The sequence below is a fragment of the Lycorma delicatula genome, chromosome 11 (assembly GCF_047948215.1).
Source record: "Lycorma delicatula isolate Av1 chromosome 11, ASM4794821v1, whole genome shotgun sequence".
Taxonomy (NCBI): domain Eukaryota; kingdom Metazoa; phylum Arthropoda; class Insecta; order Hemiptera; family Fulgoridae; genus Lycorma; species Lycorma delicatula.
The window spans coordinates 47,525,949-47,549,210 of NC_134465.1; the positions used below are offsets into that span (position 1 = coordinate 47,525,949).

At 30.1% G+C, this 23,262-nt stretch overlaps 1 protein-coding gene across 1 annotated transcript in view; it reads left to right on the forward strand.

Moving 5' to 3' along the window:
* Rep (Rab escort protein) overlaps positions 1 to 23,262 on the forward strand; it is a 50,820-nt gene that overhangs the window by 3,821 nt on the left and 23,737 nt on the right. The window contains exons 2-4 of the mRNA XM_075379135.1: positions 260 to 326; positions 18,335 to 18,532; positions 20,368 to 20,587. Of these exons, the coding sequence (XP_075235250.1) occupies positions 260 to 326; positions 18,335 to 18,532; positions 20,368 to 20,587 (485 nt within the window). The remainder of the gene's footprint in view (positions 1 to 259; positions 327 to 18,334; positions 18,533 to 20,367; positions 20,588 to 23,262) is intronic.

Sequence of the window (23,262 nt, forward strand, 5' to 3'; positions counted from 1 at the left end):
ATTGGTGTCAAGGAAGCCAATTTTGGATCTTCTTGTGATCTATATAATTTCTTTATATAATAAATAAGCATAACATTATCAAAAAATGGAATGTACAATTAGCCCTCAAAAGATCTACTCTTACAAAAAATAATTAAAAAGTAGTATTAACATTTAATTATCTTTATTCAGATTTTAAAATTTATTTTTCTGTAATGTGTAATGAAAAATAAATTATTAAATCATATTTATTGTAATTATTTAAATAATTTTGTTACAGGAATGGTTGAATCAATTGTTGCTGCTGCAGCAAGTAGGGTTGGAAAAAAAGTACTTCACATGGATGGGTAAGTTTCTGTAAATTTTTTTTTAACGTCTACCAAATGGCATTTTATATTTGATCTTACTTTTTTTTTAAATAACTATAATTGTGTTACATAAATATATTTCTTTAGATTTTATATTATTTTCTTTCTTCTTGATTTATGCAATTGGTGAATTTGGAAATCGCTACTGCACCCAATCATATATTAATTTATTAACTTAGCAAAGCAATTCTTTTGTTATTATATTTGTCCATAATTATATAAATATATATATATATATATATATAAATATATATATAAAATGTGTGAATGTATACTCATTGACACATTTAGTAGACTATGGAGTAGCAAACACAATCACTTTCTTCCACGAGGTTATAACTACTATTAACAATAAAAATATTCTATTACCACTGCGTAAGTTATAATTAGTTATTGATCACAATTAATTGTCAAATTCTATCAACTGATTTATAAATATGTACATATTAAAAAGAATGATGTAATACCTATTAATGATAAAAATAAATACACATGGAAATGTTAAACGGTATGTGATATCAAATGTAAACATTTCATTTCCTTTTCTCACAGCTGACCATGAATTGCAATTTTATTAAAAAGAATAACCTTTCCATCTCCATGTCTCATTTGAGACATTTAGTCTCAACTAAATCTGTCATTTAGTAAGTACATATGAGATTTTTTTCATCTGATACACTTACATGCAAATCTTAACAGATTTTAATGAAACATGGTGGGTGGGGTGATGTAAACTTATTGAGAATAGAACTCTATTGATTTTCAAGCAGATCAGTTCACAGGAATCTGAACTAGAGGCAAAAACTTAGTTTTGGGATATATTTCAAGGTTGATTAAAAACCGAAAATCTGTTCTTCTGAGCACTCGCTCCAACAGAGCTTTTTCCTGTTTTGCCCCAGAATATTTGTTGTGTATGTCCCATTTGTTACTAGTTTTATTTTCTTTATTTTTGAAGTCTTTTCAATTGCTCAATTGGATTACATAAATATTCTTTGTATCTTAAATAAAACTCGGTGAAGTAACATTTCTTATGGTAAACATATGTTGTCATAAAACCTCTTTCAAAAGCTTTCATTATATGGTTACTTAAACTTATTATAAAACGTCTACTTCAAACAAATACTTTTCATAATTAGAATTTTTTATCTTTTTATTACATACCATTTTTTTGTAGGTATGTGCAAAAAGAGATTTATACAGAAATATCAGCTATGCTGTATTCAGTTAGCAGAATGAAGAATAAACAAATGTTGTCTTTGTATGAGTGAGTTCATCATGATTCTACTTAGTCCATGTCCCTTGCATCAGTGCCGATTCAAAATGCAGCCTTATAATTTACAACATTATAATCATTACTAATGTATTAGTCATTTACTGGGTGGTCCATTTAAATTGAGACACATCCGTTCCTCAAAAACTACACATTTTAGGGAAACATGTTTCCTATTAAAGTTTTTCCATTTCAAGGGGGAAATATGTTCACAACCTATGTTGTCCCTGAGGTCAGATAAAGGTCATTTCAAGGTCAGCTTAATTTTTTTTAAAATAGGAACCTATATTTTTTATTGCAGAATTGAATTCTTTGCAAAAACATTCAGACATTTTTTTTCTAAAATTGATAGTTTTTTTAGTTATTCATCTTCATTGTAGGCTTATAAACTGGTGCTTTTAGTTTCATTAATTTTGACCCAGCTGATGTTTAATTTTAAATTAAAGAAAATTAAATTTTAAATAAAAAATAATCAATTATAGGATTAACCTAAATAAAATCCATTTGTTTTTTTTAATCAAATAGTACATAGCGGTATGGTACACAGCCTACATGTGTTGCACGCTTTGGTCAGTTATGTCAATTCTATGAAAATATTTGGTTTAATGAATTACTGATACTTTAAATTTTTTTTTAATGCTCTTTATTTAAAATATTTGCAAAAACTTATTCTACATAAATTACAACAACAAATGTTCGAAGTGGTGTCCTTCTAATTCTATGCATTTTTGATATGTTTTAAAAACGACCCATGAACATTTAGAGTTTTTCACCTGATATCTCTACAGACATTTGTTATATGCTGTTTGATGTTTTCAGGGTAGTTGGTACTTTAGGTAAACCTTTTCGTTAAGGTAACCCCATAAAAAAGTTTACTTGAGTAATATTGGGGGAACAAACAACAGGGAATGAACTAGACCAGCTCGACCAATCCGACGATCATTGCATTTGCGAAAATACTCTGTTGATAATTTTAAAAAATTTGCATGAGAGCAATAATGATTAAACATCATTTAATATAATAGCACGTGGTTATTGAATATTAATGTTGTGTAGTTTCTTTTACATGCATCAGGATTTTACCTAAATAATAGTAAATTATTTAAATACGCATAATGTGATCAATCTTCTTACAAAGAATGTTATGTTATTCTGAAGAACTTTATTTCTTGAATTATTTCTAATTTTTTTTTACTAATCAGTATAATAATCAAAAAAATATAGTGCCATTTATGTTTTTGTTTAAAGTGCATGACTTGAAGCAGTAATTTTCTTTTCATAGTTTTGGAAGTGAGCGTAACAAGTTAATAATTCTTAATATTAGCTAAAAAAAAGTCAAATACACTTATATTCCGTTGTGTGTGTGTGTATATATATATATATATATATATATATATATATATTAGGTGTAGATTATTTGAATCATTTCAAGTTATTTTATTTGCATATTAATATGAAAATTGATTATAAAATATGAATGCTAAAGCATTACATTGCCTTTGCATTTATTGTTTTTTATTACTTTTCTCTGAATTATTATTAACACATAATGAAGTTATTTCATTTACAAATAACATTTTTTATAAATATATTATGAATATTATGTAATTTAATGACTGATATTATGAATATTATGTAATTTAATGACTGATATTATGTAATTTAATAACTGTGATTTCACACCTTATAGATAAAGATTTACTCTTTATTATTACTCATTAAATTTTCTTCAGCGAATTCCATAAATTTTGATTCAATTTTCTAAATCTGTGTTCTTTTAAAATCTTGTACTGTTTATTAATGGGAAAATACTCTCCAAACTCGCTCATAATTTATACCAGTATTTAAAGTAATGACCACCTGTTTAGTAATTTTATTTTCCCTCGACAGTCTTTTTTCTTTTAGAATGTTAAAAATCGAGAATTCAGGTTACTTTTTACATTCACCCTTATAGAATTACTTTATTTGAAAAATTAAATGCTGTTTACTGAGCGATTAAACTCTGTTTATAATTTTTCTTGATACTTGGAAAATCATTCTTCCAAAAGTTCTATAGATTAATTAACCGTGAACATAAAGATATGACTTTACTGTAAGCCGTGCACAATAATTTGAGGAAGACACTCAAAATTTATTACAAATGTAAGGTTAACTTTTTGTTGTAAAATAAATGAATATATTAGGTTAGAGTAGAAGTTTTTTTTTGGGCTGAATGAGTTGATGCTGTCACAGTAACTTAACAGTTTTTGTATTAAAAAATTCATTTATTGTTTTATTTAAAATATTACTGTGAAATATGCAGTAACCAGTCTTATTAAGTTTTTATTTTTTTTTTCAATGTAATTTTTGTTATCTGTAAATGAAAATTTCATTTCTGTGAAATTTAATGACTGCTCCAAGGTCTTAATTTTTTTTTGCATGATTTCAGAATTTTACTGTACATGATACTTCATTCATAAATCAAAATGATCAATATAGTAATAAATAAACATTTATTTTATTTTAATAATTATTTGTGTCCTACAGATCTAAAAATTTTAATTTCAGTCATAATAGAATATCCTGGTAAAGTAATATAAGGACACTCAAAAACGTTTCTTTGAATAACAAAATAAAAACCTTTCGGAAATATCTAAAATCTTTTATACTGTAATAACTTGCTTAAAAAAATGTTGATACTACCGTTACTGTATAGCAAAGTAATACATATTTTTGTTGGAAGAGAAAAGTTTTTTCCAAGATTAAAATATTTGGATATTTGAAAATCTGGTGTATAGCTATGTTCCACTTATCACCAATAAGAGATTTTTCTTTTTATGATTTTAGGAGTTTGAGAAAGAGTGCAAACTGGTTTTTCAAAACCAACATATCTTGTTCATTTGAAACATTTTTACAAACACTGCAACCTAGATTTTCTACATACAAACACAAACAAGATCACATTTGAACATGAAATATACAATCGATCAAATATTAAATGACTATCATAATTTATTTCTAATTCACTTAGATATAATATCATAGATATATATTTTCCTAATTAAAAAATAGACCGATGAACAGTAACAAAATTTTATCCAAAATAATCAACCGCTCGATTTGGATTTTAAGGATTATATGGCGAAATCTTGGTAATGAAATTAAAATTTTAAAAAGTTATTTGTGAGTTTATAAGAATTTTATATAAAAATATTGTAGCATTTTTATTATAAAATTTGTTTGGCAGTTAATAACAGTGAAATGGTCATCTTCCCTTCGCTTGATTTGGTTTGCACGTTGCTAATTTTGGGGTTATTTCAGTCAATAGTTAAGCTATTGACTGAGACGGCTACTGACTTTCTCTCAGCTTTGAATCAGTTTATTAAAAATCCAAAAGAAAATATTACGGATAATTTTTGGAAAACAATTACATTAAAAGTTTTGTTTCAACAGCTCATATCTTTAATAATAATAATAATAATGATTTTAAAAATTTTTGTTAGCATATACATAAAGAAATGTGATAATTTTAGCCGTTTACTAATAAAATTAGGAGAATGGTAGAAGGGTAATAGCACAATGCTATGTCCAGTGCTAATAGCACTGGACATGTTATTCGTGATCAGCGTTTATTTATAGTCATGAAAAAGAAGCTTAAAGGGTAGTGTTTTTGTATAACTCGAATAAGTTTTCTTCTATATCTGTAGCACATGCTGTAGGAGTGAAAGTACGTCAAAAATGTTAAAAGCTATTAAGTATGATAAACACCCACAGCGAATCATCGATGACTTGAATTCGATAGGGCTTCTCGTACTCCAGAGTGGCTTTACAAAATATGTTGTTTCTTGTGTTAGTTTGGTTGCAGATAAATACTACTCGGTTAAACCGACCAAAAAGAAATCAGTTTACCCCAGGAAAGGAAAATGTTGTCCAGTATTTGCCTTTTCAACCCACGGGATTGGTCTAGTGGTGAACGCGTCTTCCCAAATCAGCTGATTTGGAAGTCGAGAGTTCCAGCGTTCAAGTCCTAGTAAAGCCAGCTATTTTTACACGGACTTTAATACTAGATCGCGGATACCGGTGTTCTTTGGTGGTTGGGTTTCAATTAACCACACATCTCAGGTACGGTCGAACTGAGAATGTACAAGACTACATACTTCATTCACACTCATACATATCATCTCCTCATTCTTCCTCTGAAGTATTATCTAAACGGTAGTTACCAGAGGCTAAACAGGAAAAAGAAAGAAAGAAAGTATTTGCCTTTTCAGAGCAGATCGTATTATTTTACCACCTCTACACATAAAACTACGTTGAATAATTTTGTAAAAGCATTAGATAAAGATGGAGGAGACTGCTTTAAACATTTAGCCCGAGGTTTTTTCACGATTAAGTGAAGCCAAATTAACAGAGGGATATTCGTCGGGACATAAATAAGCAAATTAATTCGTGAAAATATATTTGACAGCAAACTGAATCCTAAAGAACTAGCAACGCGGAAGTCATTCAAAGATGTCCTTTTTAGTTTTTTTGGAAACAAATAAACTGAAAACCACGATCAGCTTATAAATAATCTATTAGTGAATTACAAAAATTTAGGTTGCAGAATGTCATAAAAAATTCATTTTTACATTTTCATTTGGAGTTTTTCCTTTAAAAGTCGGATGACATCGCGATGAACAAAGAGAAAGGTTCCACCAAGATATATTGCAGATTGAACAACGTTATAACGGCAGATGGGGGATTATGAATCTATAAGTCACTACTGCTGGATGGTAAAAAGAGAACACAAAAGAAAAATAAGATAAACATAAATGTCTGCAAAATAAAGGTAGGAATTTTAATCGTAATTATTTATGTTTGTATTCTATTCAGAAGTTTCTCAATATTTTAAAGGGTCATAATTAAAAATCTGAGGGTGATGAAGAAAAACTGATTTCATTTTAAGATTGAACATAAAAATTACATTCTAATTAAGCTACTTTTATCTGTTCCAATTATATTTTTTTTACCTGTGTCATATATTAAGACTTTATTACTATCGTATTGATTACCTTTTTTTTTTGTCTTCAGTCATTTGACTAGTTTGATGCAGCTCTCCAAGATTTTCCCTATCTAGTGCTAGTCGTTTCATTTCAGTATACCCTCTACATCCTACATCCCTAACAATTTGTTTTACATATTCCAAACGTGGCCTGCCTACACAATTTTTTCCTTCTACCTGTCCTTCCAATATTAAAGCGACTATTCCAGGATGCCTTAGTATGTGGCCTATAAGTCTGTCTCTTCTTTTAACTATATTTTTCCAAATGCTTCTTTCTTCATCTATTTGCCGCAATACCTCTACATTTGTCACTTTATCCACCCATCTGATTTTTAACATTCTCCTATAGCACCACATTTCAAAAAAGCTTCTAATCTTTTCTTCTCAGATACTCTGATCGTCCAAGTTTCACTTCCATATAAAGCGACACTCCAAACATATGCTTTCAAAAATCTTTTACTGACATTTAAATTAATTTTTGATGTAAACAAATTATATTTCTTACTGAAGGCTCGTTTCGCTTGTGCTATTCGGCATTTTATATCGCTCCTGCTTCGTCCATCTTTAGTAATTCTACTTCCCAAATAACAAAATTCTTCTACCTCCATAATCTTTTCTCCTCCTATTTTCACATTCAGCGGTCCATCTTTGATATTTCTACTACATTTCATTACTTTTGTTTTTTCTTGTTTATTTTCATGCGATAGTTCTTGCGTAGGACTTCATCTATGCCGTTCATTGTTTCTTCTAAATCCTTTTTACTCTCGGCTAGAATTACTATATCATCAGCAAATCGTAGCATCTTTATCTTTTCACCTTGTACTGTTACTTTGAATCTAAATTGTTCTTTAACATCATTAACTGCTAGTTCCATGTAAAGATTAAAAAGTAACGGAGATAGGGAACATCCTTGTCGGACTCCCTTTCTTATTACGGCTTCTTTCTTATGTTCTTCAATTATTACTGTTGCTGTTTGGTTCCTATACATGTTAGCAATTGTTCTTCTATCTCTGTATTTGAACCCTAATTCTTTTTAAATATTGAACATTTTATTCCAGTCTACGTTATCGAATGCCTTTTCTAGGTCTATAAACGCCAAGTATGTTGGTTTGTTTTTCTTTAATCTTCCTTCTACTATTAATCTGAGGCCTAAAATTTGCTTCCCTTGTCCCTATACTTTTCCTGAAACCAAATTGATCTTCTCCTAACACTTCTTCCACTCTCCTATGGAGAGGAGAGATTGATTAAGTAGAATTTTTTTTATTTATTAGAATATCAGGAATTGAATGTCAGATTGGTGGTATGGTATTTGTGTATTAACCAGCTTCGATTACAATATTTAGCGAGCTAGTCGTGGCCGTACAAGTTAGTTATAAATTATATTTGAGTAAAATATTAATATACTAGATTACATTTTATAATTAATTACTTATTATTATTATAATATTTATATTTATATCCTTATCAGTTAACATTATTTTTAATTCATTGTGTGCATGAATCAGTTTTTTCCTTTACTTCAATAGCGTCATATTTAACTATAGATTATCTGTTTAATTTTTGTACGTAATGAAATACGAAACCGTTATTTTACGTAATTAAAAAAAAAGAGAATAATTTGTCGTACTCCTCTATCTTGTTTTACTTAAAACATTTATATTAATGATATTGTATTTCTAATCATTATTGTTTTACTTCTTTAACAAATAATGTAATATAAGTGAAATATTAATTATTTATTGCGTTCTGAAGTTACATTATAATTGGATCGTATTAATTGCATTCGCGTACGATAATATAGTATTATTATTGCCATTAATATTTATGTTAATGTTTTATTTACGTAAATTATTCTATAATGTAGTCTCTAATCCAATTAGTGACACTAGTTACTTGATATTATCATTTATTTCCGATTAATCTTCTGAGTTCTTTATAGTTGCCATTTGTTTTTAGATTGTTTGTAATCGTTACTCTTATCTGATCTTTTTTTCACTTTGTGAACGTGTAGCGTACGTGTACTCCACAACCCTTCTCTCTCGTGATATCTCCCGGCTAGTTGGGATTCCAATTTCATAAATTAACTAATAAAAATAAACACCGTTCGATTTAACGAAAAGTTTATCTATTTCAAATTATAATTTAGTATCTTAGTAAGAGATTATAATTTTATCGTTATGTTCGAATTAATTTTCAGCTTTTTTTTTTACTTTTCTAAGTAAACATTTCAATAATTGTTCAAAAAATAAAGTATTTCAAAATGACTTTTTTTTATAATTAAAATCTTCAACTTAGAAATCTAATTTACGATCTCTGTTATTATTCAGTCTGTTACGATCTACTGGTAGTTAAGCTCTTTTTTTTACCTATTTAAATGTATTTTTAGTGTAGTTTAATAATTGTTAATTATAGTTTATTACATTGGTGAGCTAATCATTATATTATATTTTACTTGTTTGTTACATCCTTGTATGTATTTTTTCTAACGTAAATGATTTAGCACAATGAAAAGATTAGTAAGAAATTTAAATCTTTCGTATTTGAAAATACTCACGATAAAAAATACAGCATTTCATTTTATTTCAATGGCCGAGGTAGCAACTGCATTATTTAAAAATGTTTTTAATTTAAACTGTTCAGAAGAAACGGCAAGAGTTTTACAAAATTATCTATAGCAGACTATATAAATAAAATGCAATTGGTAAAAAATTTTAAATAAATTTTAAAATAATAATATCCACTTAAAAAGGATCAAAAATTTTACTTAACACAGAGTGATTACAAATGAAATATACACGTTCGATAGCTTTTAAAAACTTACGTGCATGCGAATGGTGTATAGTTTTACGGGGAATGTTTGTGTACTAGGTGTGGCTACTAAATAACGAAACTAATGCTGTAAAATATTTTATTTTAAATTTATACATATTGAGTTATTATCCCCCTTCAATATACGAGGTGTGATCAAAAAATTCGGTGAATAATTTTTTATTAAAAAAATTAATAAGGTTATATAGAATTCGATTTAATCTCCTTCAAAGTACTGTCCTTGGCTAGCAATGCACTTATCCCAACGTTGACTCAATGACTGGAGGCATTTCTGGAAGGCGTCTTTCGGAAGGGCTTTCAGCTGCTCGGTCGTGGCCCTCTCAGTGTCAGCAATGGTGTCAAAACGTTTTCCTTTAAGCACAGTTTTAATTTTTGGGAAGAGCCAAAAGTCGCACGGTGCTAAATCCGGTGAGTATGGCGGATGTGGGCAGACAGGAACACTTTTTTCGGCCAAAAACTCGCGAATGAGAAGCGAGGTGTGACACGGCGCGTTGTTGTGGTGAAGAAGGAAGCCATTTGTCCATTTTTCTGGTCGCTTTCTTCGTACGTCGTTTTGCAAACGTTGCAGTACGACCTTATAAATTTCAGAGTTTACAGTTGTTCGCGTTGGAACGAACTCTGATCGCACTATGGCCTCACTATCGAAAAAACAACGAGCATGACCACGAGCAACAACGATTTTAATTGACGTGTCTTTTTAGGGCGAGGAGATGAACTGGTTTTCCATTGGGAACTCTGCATTATGGTCTCAGGGTCATAGCCATAGACCCAACTTTCATATCCAGTTACAATTTTGGCCATGAAGTCCGGATCTGCAGTCTCGTCTCATTTGCAACTCATTAATTAAAATGCTTTGAACGGATCCATACGAGATAAGGTCTTCTGATAGCTCTCGAATAGTCATTTGCCTGTTTGAACGAACCATTGTTTCCACTTTTTGCACATTTTTAACTGTTTTTGAGGTTACTGGACTTCCCGCACACTGCTCGTCTTCAACAGACTCATTTCCGTTTTTTAAATCGGCCATACCACTTGTACACAGTCTTCAAAGTTACCACATTATCGCCGTACACCGATTCTAACATTTCGTGAGCTTCTTTGGCACTCTTTTGCAACTTAAAACAAAATTTAATGTTAATGCGTTGTTCAAAATCCATGTTGCGCGACAGGCACGATAAACACAACCTCACTCGTAACGGCTCAGGCAGCTGACTGGCAAGCTCGAACGTGTTACAACTTTTCCCTGCCTGTCTCAGTTGATCACGCTATTGGACAAATTACAGCATATGGATGTAGCGTCAGCAGTTGCCGCTATAAGAATTCATTCACCGTATTTTTTGATCACACCTCGTCGTACACCTCTCCTCTATCCCTACAAAGCTCCATGCGAATTTTCCATTGTTCGAAACAGTGCTCTGGAGTCTTCTTCTGTGAGCTCTTTCATGACGCGTGCCGCTTTTTCTTTTACAGCTTCAACGGTCTGAAATTTTGATCCTTTTAATGCAGATTTGACCTTTGGGAACAGTTCAGTCACATGGTGCCAGGTCAGGCGAATAAAACCCCACCGGGTTTGTCTAGTGGTGAACGCGTCTTCCCAAATCGGCTGATTTGGAAGTCAAGAGTTGCAGCGTTCAAGTCCTCGTAAAGCCAGTTATTTTTACACGGATTTGAATACTAGATCGTGAATACCTGTGTTCTTTGGTGGTTAGGTGTAACTACACATCTCAGGAATGGTCGAACTGAGAATGTACAAGACTACATGATGATGATACATATCATCCTCTGAAGTATTATCTGAGCCTTAGTTACCGGAGGCTAAACAGCAAAAAGAAAAAGGTCAGGCGAATAAGGCGGATGGTCTAACACTGGAATGTTATACGTCGCTAGAAACGTCTTGACAGACAATGCAGTGTGAGCCGGTACGTTGTCCTGATGAAGAACCCATGACTTGTTCTTCCACAATTCGGGTCGTTTTTTTCTTATTTTTTCACGGAGTTTAGGAAGAACCTTGAATAAAGACAAGTATAGTTAACCGACGGTCAGATCGGATCAGATTACCAATTTTTTTATCCGTTTTTGACGCGAATGGGCGACCCGGCGAGCATAATCTTCAACGTCTTCTTGGCCATCTTGGAAACGCTTGAACCACTCAAAAACCCACGCACGTGATAAACATTTATTGCCATATACTTTTTTTTTTTTTAATAAAAGATAAGTTTCAGTAGCGTTTTTCCAAGTTTCATATAAAATTTCACGACAATTCTTTGCTCTAATAAAACACTTATTTTTTCGGCAAACAAAAAAACAGTTATCCAAACGAAGGCCACGGCCAGACTAATATGTTTACAGAAACTGGAGTGGCAACAATCGAAATAGAAGGCTTTACAGCGCTACACAGATCTCGGTCGTACGAATTTTGGCGCATGTGCAGTTCTTCTATAGTAGCATTAGTCTCGTTATTTAATAGCTGCTCTGCTGCTAATGTCGCTGATCGATGTGTCATGTTAACAATCTGGCAAGATGGCAGTTACTGCAGTAGCGAAAGCTTTGTGTGTGCTCGAATTAGCCAAAACAAATCTGTTACTGTCGTGCAGCGACATTTCATAACTAAATATGGTAAATCACCTCCTAACAAGAAAATCAATAATTGATTGTAATAAACTGATTCAAAACATAGGTTGTCTGTGTAAAAAGAAAAGTGCTGGGACCTCCTGTTTCAAAAAAACAAATTGATCGTGTAGGCGATGTGTATCAACGTAGCCCAGACAAATCGACTAGATCAGCAAGTTTAGAATTGCAAATTCCGCAACCGACTGTGTGGAAAATTCTGCGGAAACGTTTGAAATGCAGGCGATAAAGTCTTACGTAAACATTTTTGTGTGGAATTGTAGAAACGTGTTGAAAGTGATGATGGCTTTTTTCATCGCTTAAATTTTCGGTGATGAATGTACGTTTCACATTAGTGGAAAAGTTAATAGACGTAATATGAGAATGTGTGAGGTGGTGGGGTATAGAAAACCCAAAAGAAAGTTTACAACATATACGCGATTTCCCTAAAGTGAACGTGTTTTGCGCTGTATCTCGTGAAAGGGTGTACGGGCCGTTCTTTTTTCACGAAGTGACAGTAATCTGATTTATTTATTTGGACATGTTAAGTGAACGGCTAATACCTCAATTGTAGGAAGATAGTGGCGACAACTTCGTTTTTGTACAAAATGGAGCTTCACCTCACCGCCACTTACAGGTCAGAAATTATCTGGATGAAAACCTTCCCTGACGATGGATTGGCCGTGTAAGTGAGGGAAACATCGTGTTTAAGAGCTTGGCCACCATGTAGTTCAGACTTAACGCCTTGCGACTACTTTATATGGAGTTATGTAAAAGGTAAAGTTTTTGTACCGCCTCTTCCCGTTTATATCGACGACTTAAAACAGCGCATCACAAATGCTGTTGCTACCGTTAACCGGCATATGCTTTCACGTGTTTCGGACGAATTCGACTACCGTGTGGATAATTTCTTGTTACAAACGGTGCTAACATTGAACATTTATAAATAAAAACTATGGAATTAACTAAGAATTCTTCTGTATAATCGTATAAGTAATAATTCTTCAAAAATAAATTTTTAATAAGCTATTGAAAGTGTGAATTTCATTTTTAATCACTCTTATAGTAAAAGCTTTTATATGAAACGCTTTTTAAATACTCGTACTGCGATTTTATAATTTTTGAAAATTAACCGCTCTTAAAAATTTGCTCAATACAACTACAAAATCTGCTTAAATTTATTACTAAAAATCATTTAAAGTTTTAAATCTAAGTTCTTATTTATGATCTAAATTCTTATTTATCCCGACCAACATGGCATTTTTCATATGCTAAAAATTTAAATTACATATTCCCATAATCAAGTTTCAAACTTATGTACTGAATTAATTAACCCCAAAAAGAAACCCAAAATTAACCTGAGTCTATAAAAAGAACACAAATCCGAATGGGGGGCTGTTTCGAAAAAACAAAATATCGCTATAACTTTAATGTCGAATTCGTTTAAAGTTCCTACTATTCTTTGGATAAGGGCCTAAAACTTATCTATTTATTTGATATTGCCAACCATTTGCCCAGGGGTTGGAAAAAATGGGGTTTCGAAGACAAAAAAAAAATCATACCTCCCTTAATAAGCACTGTATCGAATCTGTATTCGAAGTGGTCGTTAGGCCTCTAAACATTACCTAAAACTTATATGTGAAACTGTTTTTGAAATGACCAACCGTTATGGTAAGGGATGACCAAAATGTTGCTGGAATTGTAAGAAGATGGGGCTTGTCATATGCTATACATGTGAACCTTTTTTCCACATGCAACCATTGTCGTATTGAGTAAAGTTGAAGTTTTTCGTAACTTTAAGGTGGAAATCTTTTTTATCCCCTACTTAGCATCTGTGAAATCTACCTCTACTTTACAGTGTGCTGAAAGGTGGTATTTTATGTGTTTACTTATGATAAAATTTATTTTTATCAATAATTCAAAATAAGCAAATTGTATTTGTATTCACCTAAAATTAATTTCTTTCTTTTTCTCTTTTTTATGTTTATTTAAAATTATAATTTTACAGTACTACTAAACGATTGTATTTTTAAAAATCAATGTGTTAGCAGTTAAATTTGTTATATATTTATAAATAGAAATATGGGGTAATTCATTGATTTTATTACAGCTTAGAAAAATTTTATAAAGTATTTAATTCATTTGCTTCATAGAAGAATATAACAACATAAAAATATATATTATAATAGATAAATATTGTTATTAATTCAGTGGTATTTATACATGTGCTCTATTTACTATTCTTAATTGTAGTGTAAAAATATAGAAAGTAAATGGTACTACTATATTTATTTCATTTGTTATTTTAAATAAAAAATTGTTAAATTTTTTAATGTAATTATAAATGATATTAAAGCAATACTGTAAAGGATTATTATTTTATTTATTTTCGCTTAACTGATTGTAGTAGCTTTTCAAACAGTTTATAGTCAACTGTAACTGTAAGATTTCACTATATTTCTTAATACTGAATTAATGGAACCAAACAGAAGTTGATATACGTAACTATTTGTGAGTGCATATAATATTTATTTATTCATTATCTATTTTTAGATTTTATTACATATTGTTATTACTATTACTTATTACATATCTATTTTACTGTACTTTCTCGCTAAATTTTGTGAGGAAATAGTATGTCATGAGAAAGTGTTGTTTTGGTGAAAGTTTTTATTGGATCGTAATTTTTTTCTTTAGAAAATTGTTGAAATTGATTTTTTTTTTTTTTTATTATATGTACGTACTTATTATTAGCAGGAACAAAGAGTTTTTTTTTTTAAATATTATCCCATATTTTTTTTATTGTTATTAATTTTAGTGTTTGTCCTGTTTGTATAAATGCATTTTAGCAAGGAAAATAAATTAGAAAAGATTATAGAATGTAAAAATTCTATTTGTATCTGCAGTTGAACCTGAAGCTGAGAAGATTTTTAAGCAATTACTAGTGCTAATATTATTTCAAACGGCTATCTATCAGTTTAGTGTTCATTTATTTATTTATTTGGCATGATAAAGATAAGTGAAGATACTTGATATTTGCCAGTGATCAAACCAAGGTCCAATATTTTTTTTTTTTTTTGGAGAGGGAGGATAATTCATTACATACGCTCAAAGTTTGTGCTTGGGAATATGGCATGGAAAATTTTGCCATGCTTTACTGGGATTTAAACCTGGGATCTGTGAAATGAAAGGTTGATATTCTAGCATAACACCACGGATTTAGCTTAATTTTTTTTTCTTAATGTTTCCTTACATGTTCTGCATTCATTCTATTTTTCTTTTTTTGTTGTGTCCATTTTATTCCTTTTTTTTAGAAGGAAAGTATTCCAAAATCCTTTCTTGTTTTTGATAATTTTTAATATCTTCTGCAGTTATTTGTTTCTCTTTTAAATCTTTACAGGTTTCTTAAAACCTTTAGTTTCTCTTCTTTATTTGCAATTTGGTCAATATTTTTTTTTGTTAATTTATTATTAAACATTCAATAAAGGTGGTGCTAAAACTAGAATAATGTTTCCTTTTAACAGTAGTAGAGAATTTTAAAATTTGTTAATTAGTTTATACTGGTTGTTGTATTTTGTAGTCACCTTTGGTTGTTGTAAATGGAAAGATTCTTCTTAAACATTTATTATGGTGAGATAAGTATTCAGAAGCACATAAATCTTCTTGTTTTAACATGGTACTGCAACATGTAATAATCGAAGAATATAAGAAAGAAGCCGTAATAAAAAACAGAGTCCAACAAGGTTGTTCACTTATACTTTTTAATCTTTACATAGAAACTGTTAATGACGTGAAAGAACAATTTAGATCTGGAGTAACAGTGCAAGATGAAAAGATAAAGAAGTTACAGTTTGCTGATTGTATAGTAATTTGCTGAGAGTAAAAAAGATTTAGAAGAAACAGTGGATGGCATGGATGAAGTCCTACACAAGAACTACCGCATGAAAATAAACAAGAACAAAAATGAAAGTAATGAAATAAATAGTAGATGTACCATGAATTATAAAAATAAGATGATAAGAGACTACGGAGGTAGAAGAATTTTGTTATTTGAGAAGTAGAATTAGTAAAGATGGATGAAACAGGAGCAATATAAAATAACAAATAGCAAAACAAGCTTTCAGTCACAAATATAATATGCTTACGTCAAAAATTAATTTAACATCAGAAAAACATTTTTGAAAGTATATATTCGAAGTGTAGCTTTATGTGGAAGTGAAATTTGTACGATCAGGTTACCTGGAAGAAAAGCTTAGAAGCTTTTGAAATGTGGTGCTATAGTAGAATATTAAAAAATTAGGTGGGTGGATAAAGTGACAAATGAATAGGTGTTGTGGCAAATTGATGAAGAGAGAGACATTTGGAAAAATACAGTTAAGAAACAGACTTATAGGCCATGTATTACGGCATCCTGGAATAGTCGCCTTAATATTGGAAGGGACATTTAGATGGAAAAATTGTGCAGGTAGGCAATGTTTGGAATATGTAAAACAAATTGTTAGGGATGATGTAGGTTGTTAGGGGATATACTGAAATGAAACGATTGGCACTAGATAGGGAATCTTTGAGAGCTGCATCAAACCAGTCAGATGACTGAAGACAAAAGAAAAATAGTGTTATAATTTTATATTTCTGGATAAGGATTTTTTGTTACAAGAGTTAGTTAATACTTCATTTTTTTTTTAAGGAGGGTAATGTGTTAATTCTCTTTTGTAATGTTCATGTTTTTATATTTCAGTATTTTCACACAATCAGGTCTTTATCTAATTTACTTTTTGAACATTAAACATTTTTTTTCTTTAAATAATATGATAGTGCCTCAGAATTAAAAATCTGAATAGTAATGGAAACTACAAAAATATGCTTCAATTAATGGTTAACATACAAAAAAAAAACTACTTTAACATTTTTTATTTTATGCACGATTAAATTGATTTACTCGGAAAAAAATTTCTCTTTTTTTAGAAAGATATTAGATCATAATGATTCTTTATAATTCACATTTCAATGTAATCATTTTTAATACAAAACAGTGGGTTTAGAATGCGAGTGTGTTCATGTTATCAGTGTATATGTGTATATATGAGTAATGTGTTCCTCTAGTCCTCTTTATTTATCCTTTTTTTACTCTCTATCTCTCTGTCTCTTTCTCCTTAATGTCAGTGACCTGCTACCATGAAAATGCAAGTGAAATCCTGTATTGTATTATTAACAATCATCCAACATTCAGTACAGGATGCCCAATCCATTTTTGTCTGAAGAAATTTAACAAATATGAACATCTCTGATAATGTGTGATATGAAAATTAAATATTTGTTCATATTATATATTTAATTTTTTTTTACTTTGAAATTCTAATTATAAAAATTTATTATGCAAAAAAAAATAGTGAGCCCTGGATTTGAATTTTTGCACCTCAATAGTCTTCTTTTTTTTTTTTTTAGTAGGAGGTTCTCATTTTGACCTTGCATATATTTGGCATTTTTATTTTATTATATTATAACTCTGGGAAAGTACAGTTACTGTGCTTTTCTTTCTTTTTCTTAGGGTTTTGTGAAACTTTAAAAATTAGAGATAAATTCTGTTTATATATGCATTGGCATATATTTGATTTAATAGCTCAGGATTGGTTTAGTTGAAAATCTTCAAATTTGGCACAGTAATTTGTATAAATAGGAGCATTGATGTTAATTTTGAGTTGGCATCTCAAAACTGGTGGGTAAATAGAGCAAGGTTATTAGTTCTGTCTTAAGTCATTTGCTTGGAGAATATAGAAACATTATCAGAAAAAAAGAATGTTGTATGTTTACCATTTTGATAAATCCTTTTTTACTTTGTAGAGGAATATCCTTAGGTAATAGTGACTCATTGTACGTTTTTCCCGGTTAAATAAATAGAAGATAATTTTAAAAAATTGAATGCAGTGTAACAATAACAGTAATATTTTTATTAAAAGCAATGATCAATAGCATAAATAACCTTTTTTGTAAAATCTGATTTACTGTCAGCTGAATCATATTATCTTATCAACCTCCATACAGATTGTTAGTGAAAAAGTATAGGGTTCAACTCTCTGCTCAGGCTTGGCATTTTTTAATTAATTTTAAAAAAATGTTATGTATTTAGGACAAAGCATGAAGATCATGGAATTTTATATCACATGCTTTTCAGTTATCTTGTCATCGGAAAAAACATTATAATTTATTTCATTATTACTATTTATAGAAATTTATTTTATTTTCTTTGTGTTTGTTTAGAAATGAATATTACGGTGGTATGTGGGCCGCATTTAATTTTGATGGACTTCAGAAGTGGTTGTCTGAGTGTCGTAAAGAAGATGCATCTTCAGGTGAAAATTTGTCTTTACCCAAATTGAGCGAAGGAGAAACAGTTACACCTACTGGAAGCCAGTTTAAAACTGTATTTAATATTGATGAGAAATGGTATATCTCTGAGTGAGTAAAATACACTGATTGTATTTTTATTAATGTTTTTTTTTATTAATTTTTTAATAAGTAACGTTTAAGTTATATTTTCTTAATTATATCTCTTCCATATTTTTTTTAGACCAATTAATATAATTATTACAGAAGGAAAGGATTGCTGTAAACTGTTATCCTAGAAGGTGTTGCCCAAATATAAGGAAATTGATTCAAAAAATACGAGGCTCGGTTGATAAATTTTGCACATATATGTGTAGCATATGGAATGAAAAGAGATATTGGAATGAAATAAAAAATGAATAAAAGTACAACAATACCTTAGCTACAAAATGCAGTATTTGTTTTTCAATTTAATCCCTGTTTACACATATTTTTCCCAATGTGTAATAAGTTTTTGCATTCAGTCACTGAAAAATTCTGGCTGTCTTTCCTGGATCCAAGTGCCCACAGCTTCCTTCACCTCATTGTCTGTGGTGTAATGATTATCTTTGAGCTCCCTCTTGTGATGAGGGAAGAAGTGGAAGTTGCAAGAGCCAAAATCCAGCGAGAATGGCAGATGCAGAATACGCTCAAACTTCATGCAAAAATTTTACAGTAACCGTATTTCTCGATACTATGGATTACTTGTTCTTTAGATATGCCTAACTGAATAGCGATGCATTGCTGGATGATTCATCAGTCACTTTGAAGTAAATCGTCCACCTCCTTTCGATGTTTCTCACAGAAACTGGTCGTCTGCTGCGAGGTGTCCTCAATTGTCGCTTCACCAGCTTTACATCACGAAATTTCAACACCCTCCTATTCACAGTACTCCTGTCAACAGTTTCACTGTCGTAAACCGCTTTTAGACGATGAAAGATTCGTAGGATTCACATTTTCTGCTGTTAAAAATTCTATCACTGCAAGCTGTTTTAACTGTGTTGACATATTGACAATACTCTACTCTATTTTAACTGCTGCTGAAAATATACTGGTTAATGGATTACAACACATTATCGCAGGTTTGTAGAGGGGGAATTTAGCTATCATGTGCTGCCATGCGTAACTCAATAGTACCTTTTGTCTCCATGTGGCATGCTAGTGTGCAAATTTTATCAGCCAAGCCTCATAAATAAAAAAATGTGTGAAAATGCCTAAAAAATCTTGCTTCATCTTCCTTCTGCCACTTATAATTTATAAGCAAGTTTGAAAATTCCAAAATAATGCCCTTCTATGACATTGTTATTATTATTTTTAATTTGATTACTGAAGTTAGTGAAAACAGGCACATAATTGTTATGTTCCATAATTTTTTCAGTCTCTTATTTCTTTTTTCATAAATAAAGTATGATCATGATGGGTCATTTTTAAGTTTTGTTACAGGGTTGACAAAATTTTGAATTCCTTTAAAGAAAAAAAGTCTCATTTAAATAATTCTGAATATTTTTAGATATTTGTTTGTATATTTTGTGAAAGCTTAAGATACAATACCTTAATGCAAGGTTTTAGTTTTTGTGCAAACTTATGATTTTTTATTGATCTAATAAATGGAATATTTATTACAAGAACTTGTCTAAATATTACGATATAACACTATTGATAATTTTCAACTTCATCACTTATGTAGCAGTTGAACTTAACTTCAGCAGTGCTGAGCTTTTGCCAATTCTTTGTTAGGTTGTTTCTTATGAAACAGTAATGTATCTTACGAAAGCTCATTTATAGTGGACTTAAAATGAAAAATTGTTATCAATAATAATATATATTTATTCATTTTATTTCAGTCAATATGTAAAATGGGATTTCGAAAAGATTAATTTATGATTGTTGTATAAATAAATTTATATCGTGCATTTATAAATTTACAGAGAACTTGGTGAACGACAGTTGAAAGATACAAAAGATATGCAAACAGAAGCCAAAGAAGGTGGAGAAGGTGATGCATCAGAATGTGCAGAATCTGGCTCTGGAGATGGTGATAAATCTGCCGATGCCGATAGCAAGTCTAAAACACCAGAATCTAAACACTGGAGTCAGAATAAGCTTAAAACATCTTATCGTAAATTTAATTTGGATTTGGCTCCTAAGGTAAATTTTATTTAATTTCAACTGATGTATGACTATTTCAGAAAATATTTGTGAAAGTTAATGTACTTTTATGAGACATATACGATGACAAAACTCTTGCCTGAAATCTACTCCAGGGCTTTAAAAAGCAAAATTATATTCTTGACCATTTTTTTTTTTTTGTAATTTTTATCTTCATGCTGGTCAACTTGTAATAATGACCTTTCGTATTAAGTTTTGTTGTTCTCCTTATAATATTCCAAAGAGAATACTAAAACTAAAATACAGTATATTTTTACACCATACTCATTATCCCAATCACAGCTTCTGAAGGTATTAACTACACTTTCCTCTAGCCTATGCTGAGACAACATGGTGCAAAAATCATTTCACCTTTGTATTACAACTGCAGCAGCGAATATTTTAAGTAAATAATAATTACAGTATAACTACCATAATACTTCACCTGGGTGGGACCATAGGAGTGATGACATTTTTATGAATATAATACATTTCATTTGTTTTTAACATTTTATATAATTGTAAATAAATCTTTAATTTTGATCGATACATAATAATACATTACATAGATATATCACGGATAGATGCATTGATCTATGGATAAATATAAAAGGAATTGCTCAGCATTTGCCTGATTGGATTAAGGGGAAATATAGTAAATCTTGATATTACAGCAACATTGCAAATTACACAGTTAATTATGAAATAAAAAAAAATATGTGATTAAGGTTCATAAAATGTACATAAAATATAACTGTATGAAATATTAAAGGAAATACATAAAATATAAAAAATAATTCCCAATTCAAAAGTTGTAATAAAAAAATTTTGAGCACATGAACATGATGCAGAAAAGTCAGGGATTTATAGAAAAATTCAATTAGTTAATTAAAAATGCACGACAGAAAGACATTTTTTATCATAAATAAAATTTTTTAATTGTATTTTAATTAATTGTTGGGAAAATTGTTTGGGTCTAGTATTGGACTGCACAGACTTAAACGTTTTTCTTCAGAGTTCAGGTATTAAAATAATTAACATTATTGTACTTAGTTTAAATATCACATTTGTTATTAATAAGTTGTATATAATTTGAATATTTAATGTTAATTAGATGAGGTTAGCGAGTGTAGGTTATGTTTGGTCAGATTATGTTGATCAACCCACGGGATTGGTCTAGTGGTGAATGCATCTTCCCAAATCAGCTGGAGGTTGAGAGTTCCAGCATTCAAGTCCTAGTAAAGGCAGTTACTTTTATAAGGATTTGAATACTAGATCGTGGATACTAGTGTTCTTTGGTAGTTGGGTTTCAATTAACCACACATATCAGGAATGGTCGACCTCAGATAGTACAAGACTACGCTTCATTTACATTCATACATAACATCCTCTGAAGTAATACCTTATGGTGGTTCCAGAGGCTAAACAGAAAAAGAAAAAAGAAAGGTTATGTTGATATACATCATGTGTTTGTCAATAACATAAAATCAAATATAACTTATACTCGCTTCACTCGCTAACCTTGTCTAATTAACATTTAATATTAACTAAGTACAGATATGTTAATTATTTTAATACCTGACTTCTATAGAAAAATGTTTAAGCTGTGCATCACTCTAGTTGAAAAGATCCAATTTTTTAAATGGTTTGGAAATTCAATATAGGTAATGGATGCATAATAAGCCCTTATTATGCAGCATAATAAATATAACTACAACATAACTCCTTTATGATGAGTTAAAAAGCGTTTTATTATCTGATTTAATTGAGGTTTATATTGTTACATTTTAAGATTAAGTGACTGTTCTTTTTAACAAAGATTGCATATACATAAATATAAATGCTAGGATAAGTTAATATATTTAATTTTCTAAATATCAATCTGTATGTGATTCATATTCAAGGCCGTTAAACAATGATTTGGCGGTCCTTTTTTATATCCTGAAAACTTTTGATGGAGCCGAAGAGAGAATATACTACATATGGAAATACACGTAAGCATAGTAAATGTTTATTAATAATTTTACAAGCTTAATGTCCTAAGGCACTTCACAGCAAAACAGTACAATTTTGTTTTATTGTTAACAAAACCAATCCCAAGAGAACTTGACATCTAATAAACATCTAGAAATTTTGCTTTATGGACTACATAAAGATTACTGTTATTATTAATAGAAATTCTATTCTCACATTTAACAGTGTGCCTGAGAAGCACAGTACACAATTTTATCCTTATTTAAAGTTAGAGTGAAAATTATTGAATATGTGAAAAAAAAAGCCATTACAGTGTTAATATGCAGCCTATTTTCAGTGTTCCAGAGAACATAAAATTATTCTTAAACTATGCTTGCTGTTTTAAGTTTTCTGTGGTACAAGTTTAAACGTGTTACAAAGTGATGTATGAAATTATTACAGTAACAAAAAGTAGGAAACAAAATTTGTTGATAAATTTAATAATTTCTTGCTTTGAGTTCTTTCCTTCCTATGATATGATTGCAAATTTTTTGCGTTGCATCCTTATTATTATTATTATTGTTTTCACAATTCTATGAATTTTAAGAACTTTTGTATTTTTATTTTATTCGTTAACATTAATTTCCAGTTAACATTCACACTCTTATCTAAATTTCTTGAATATCATTATTTTTAACATAAATGGCAATTTCTTTTTCCGT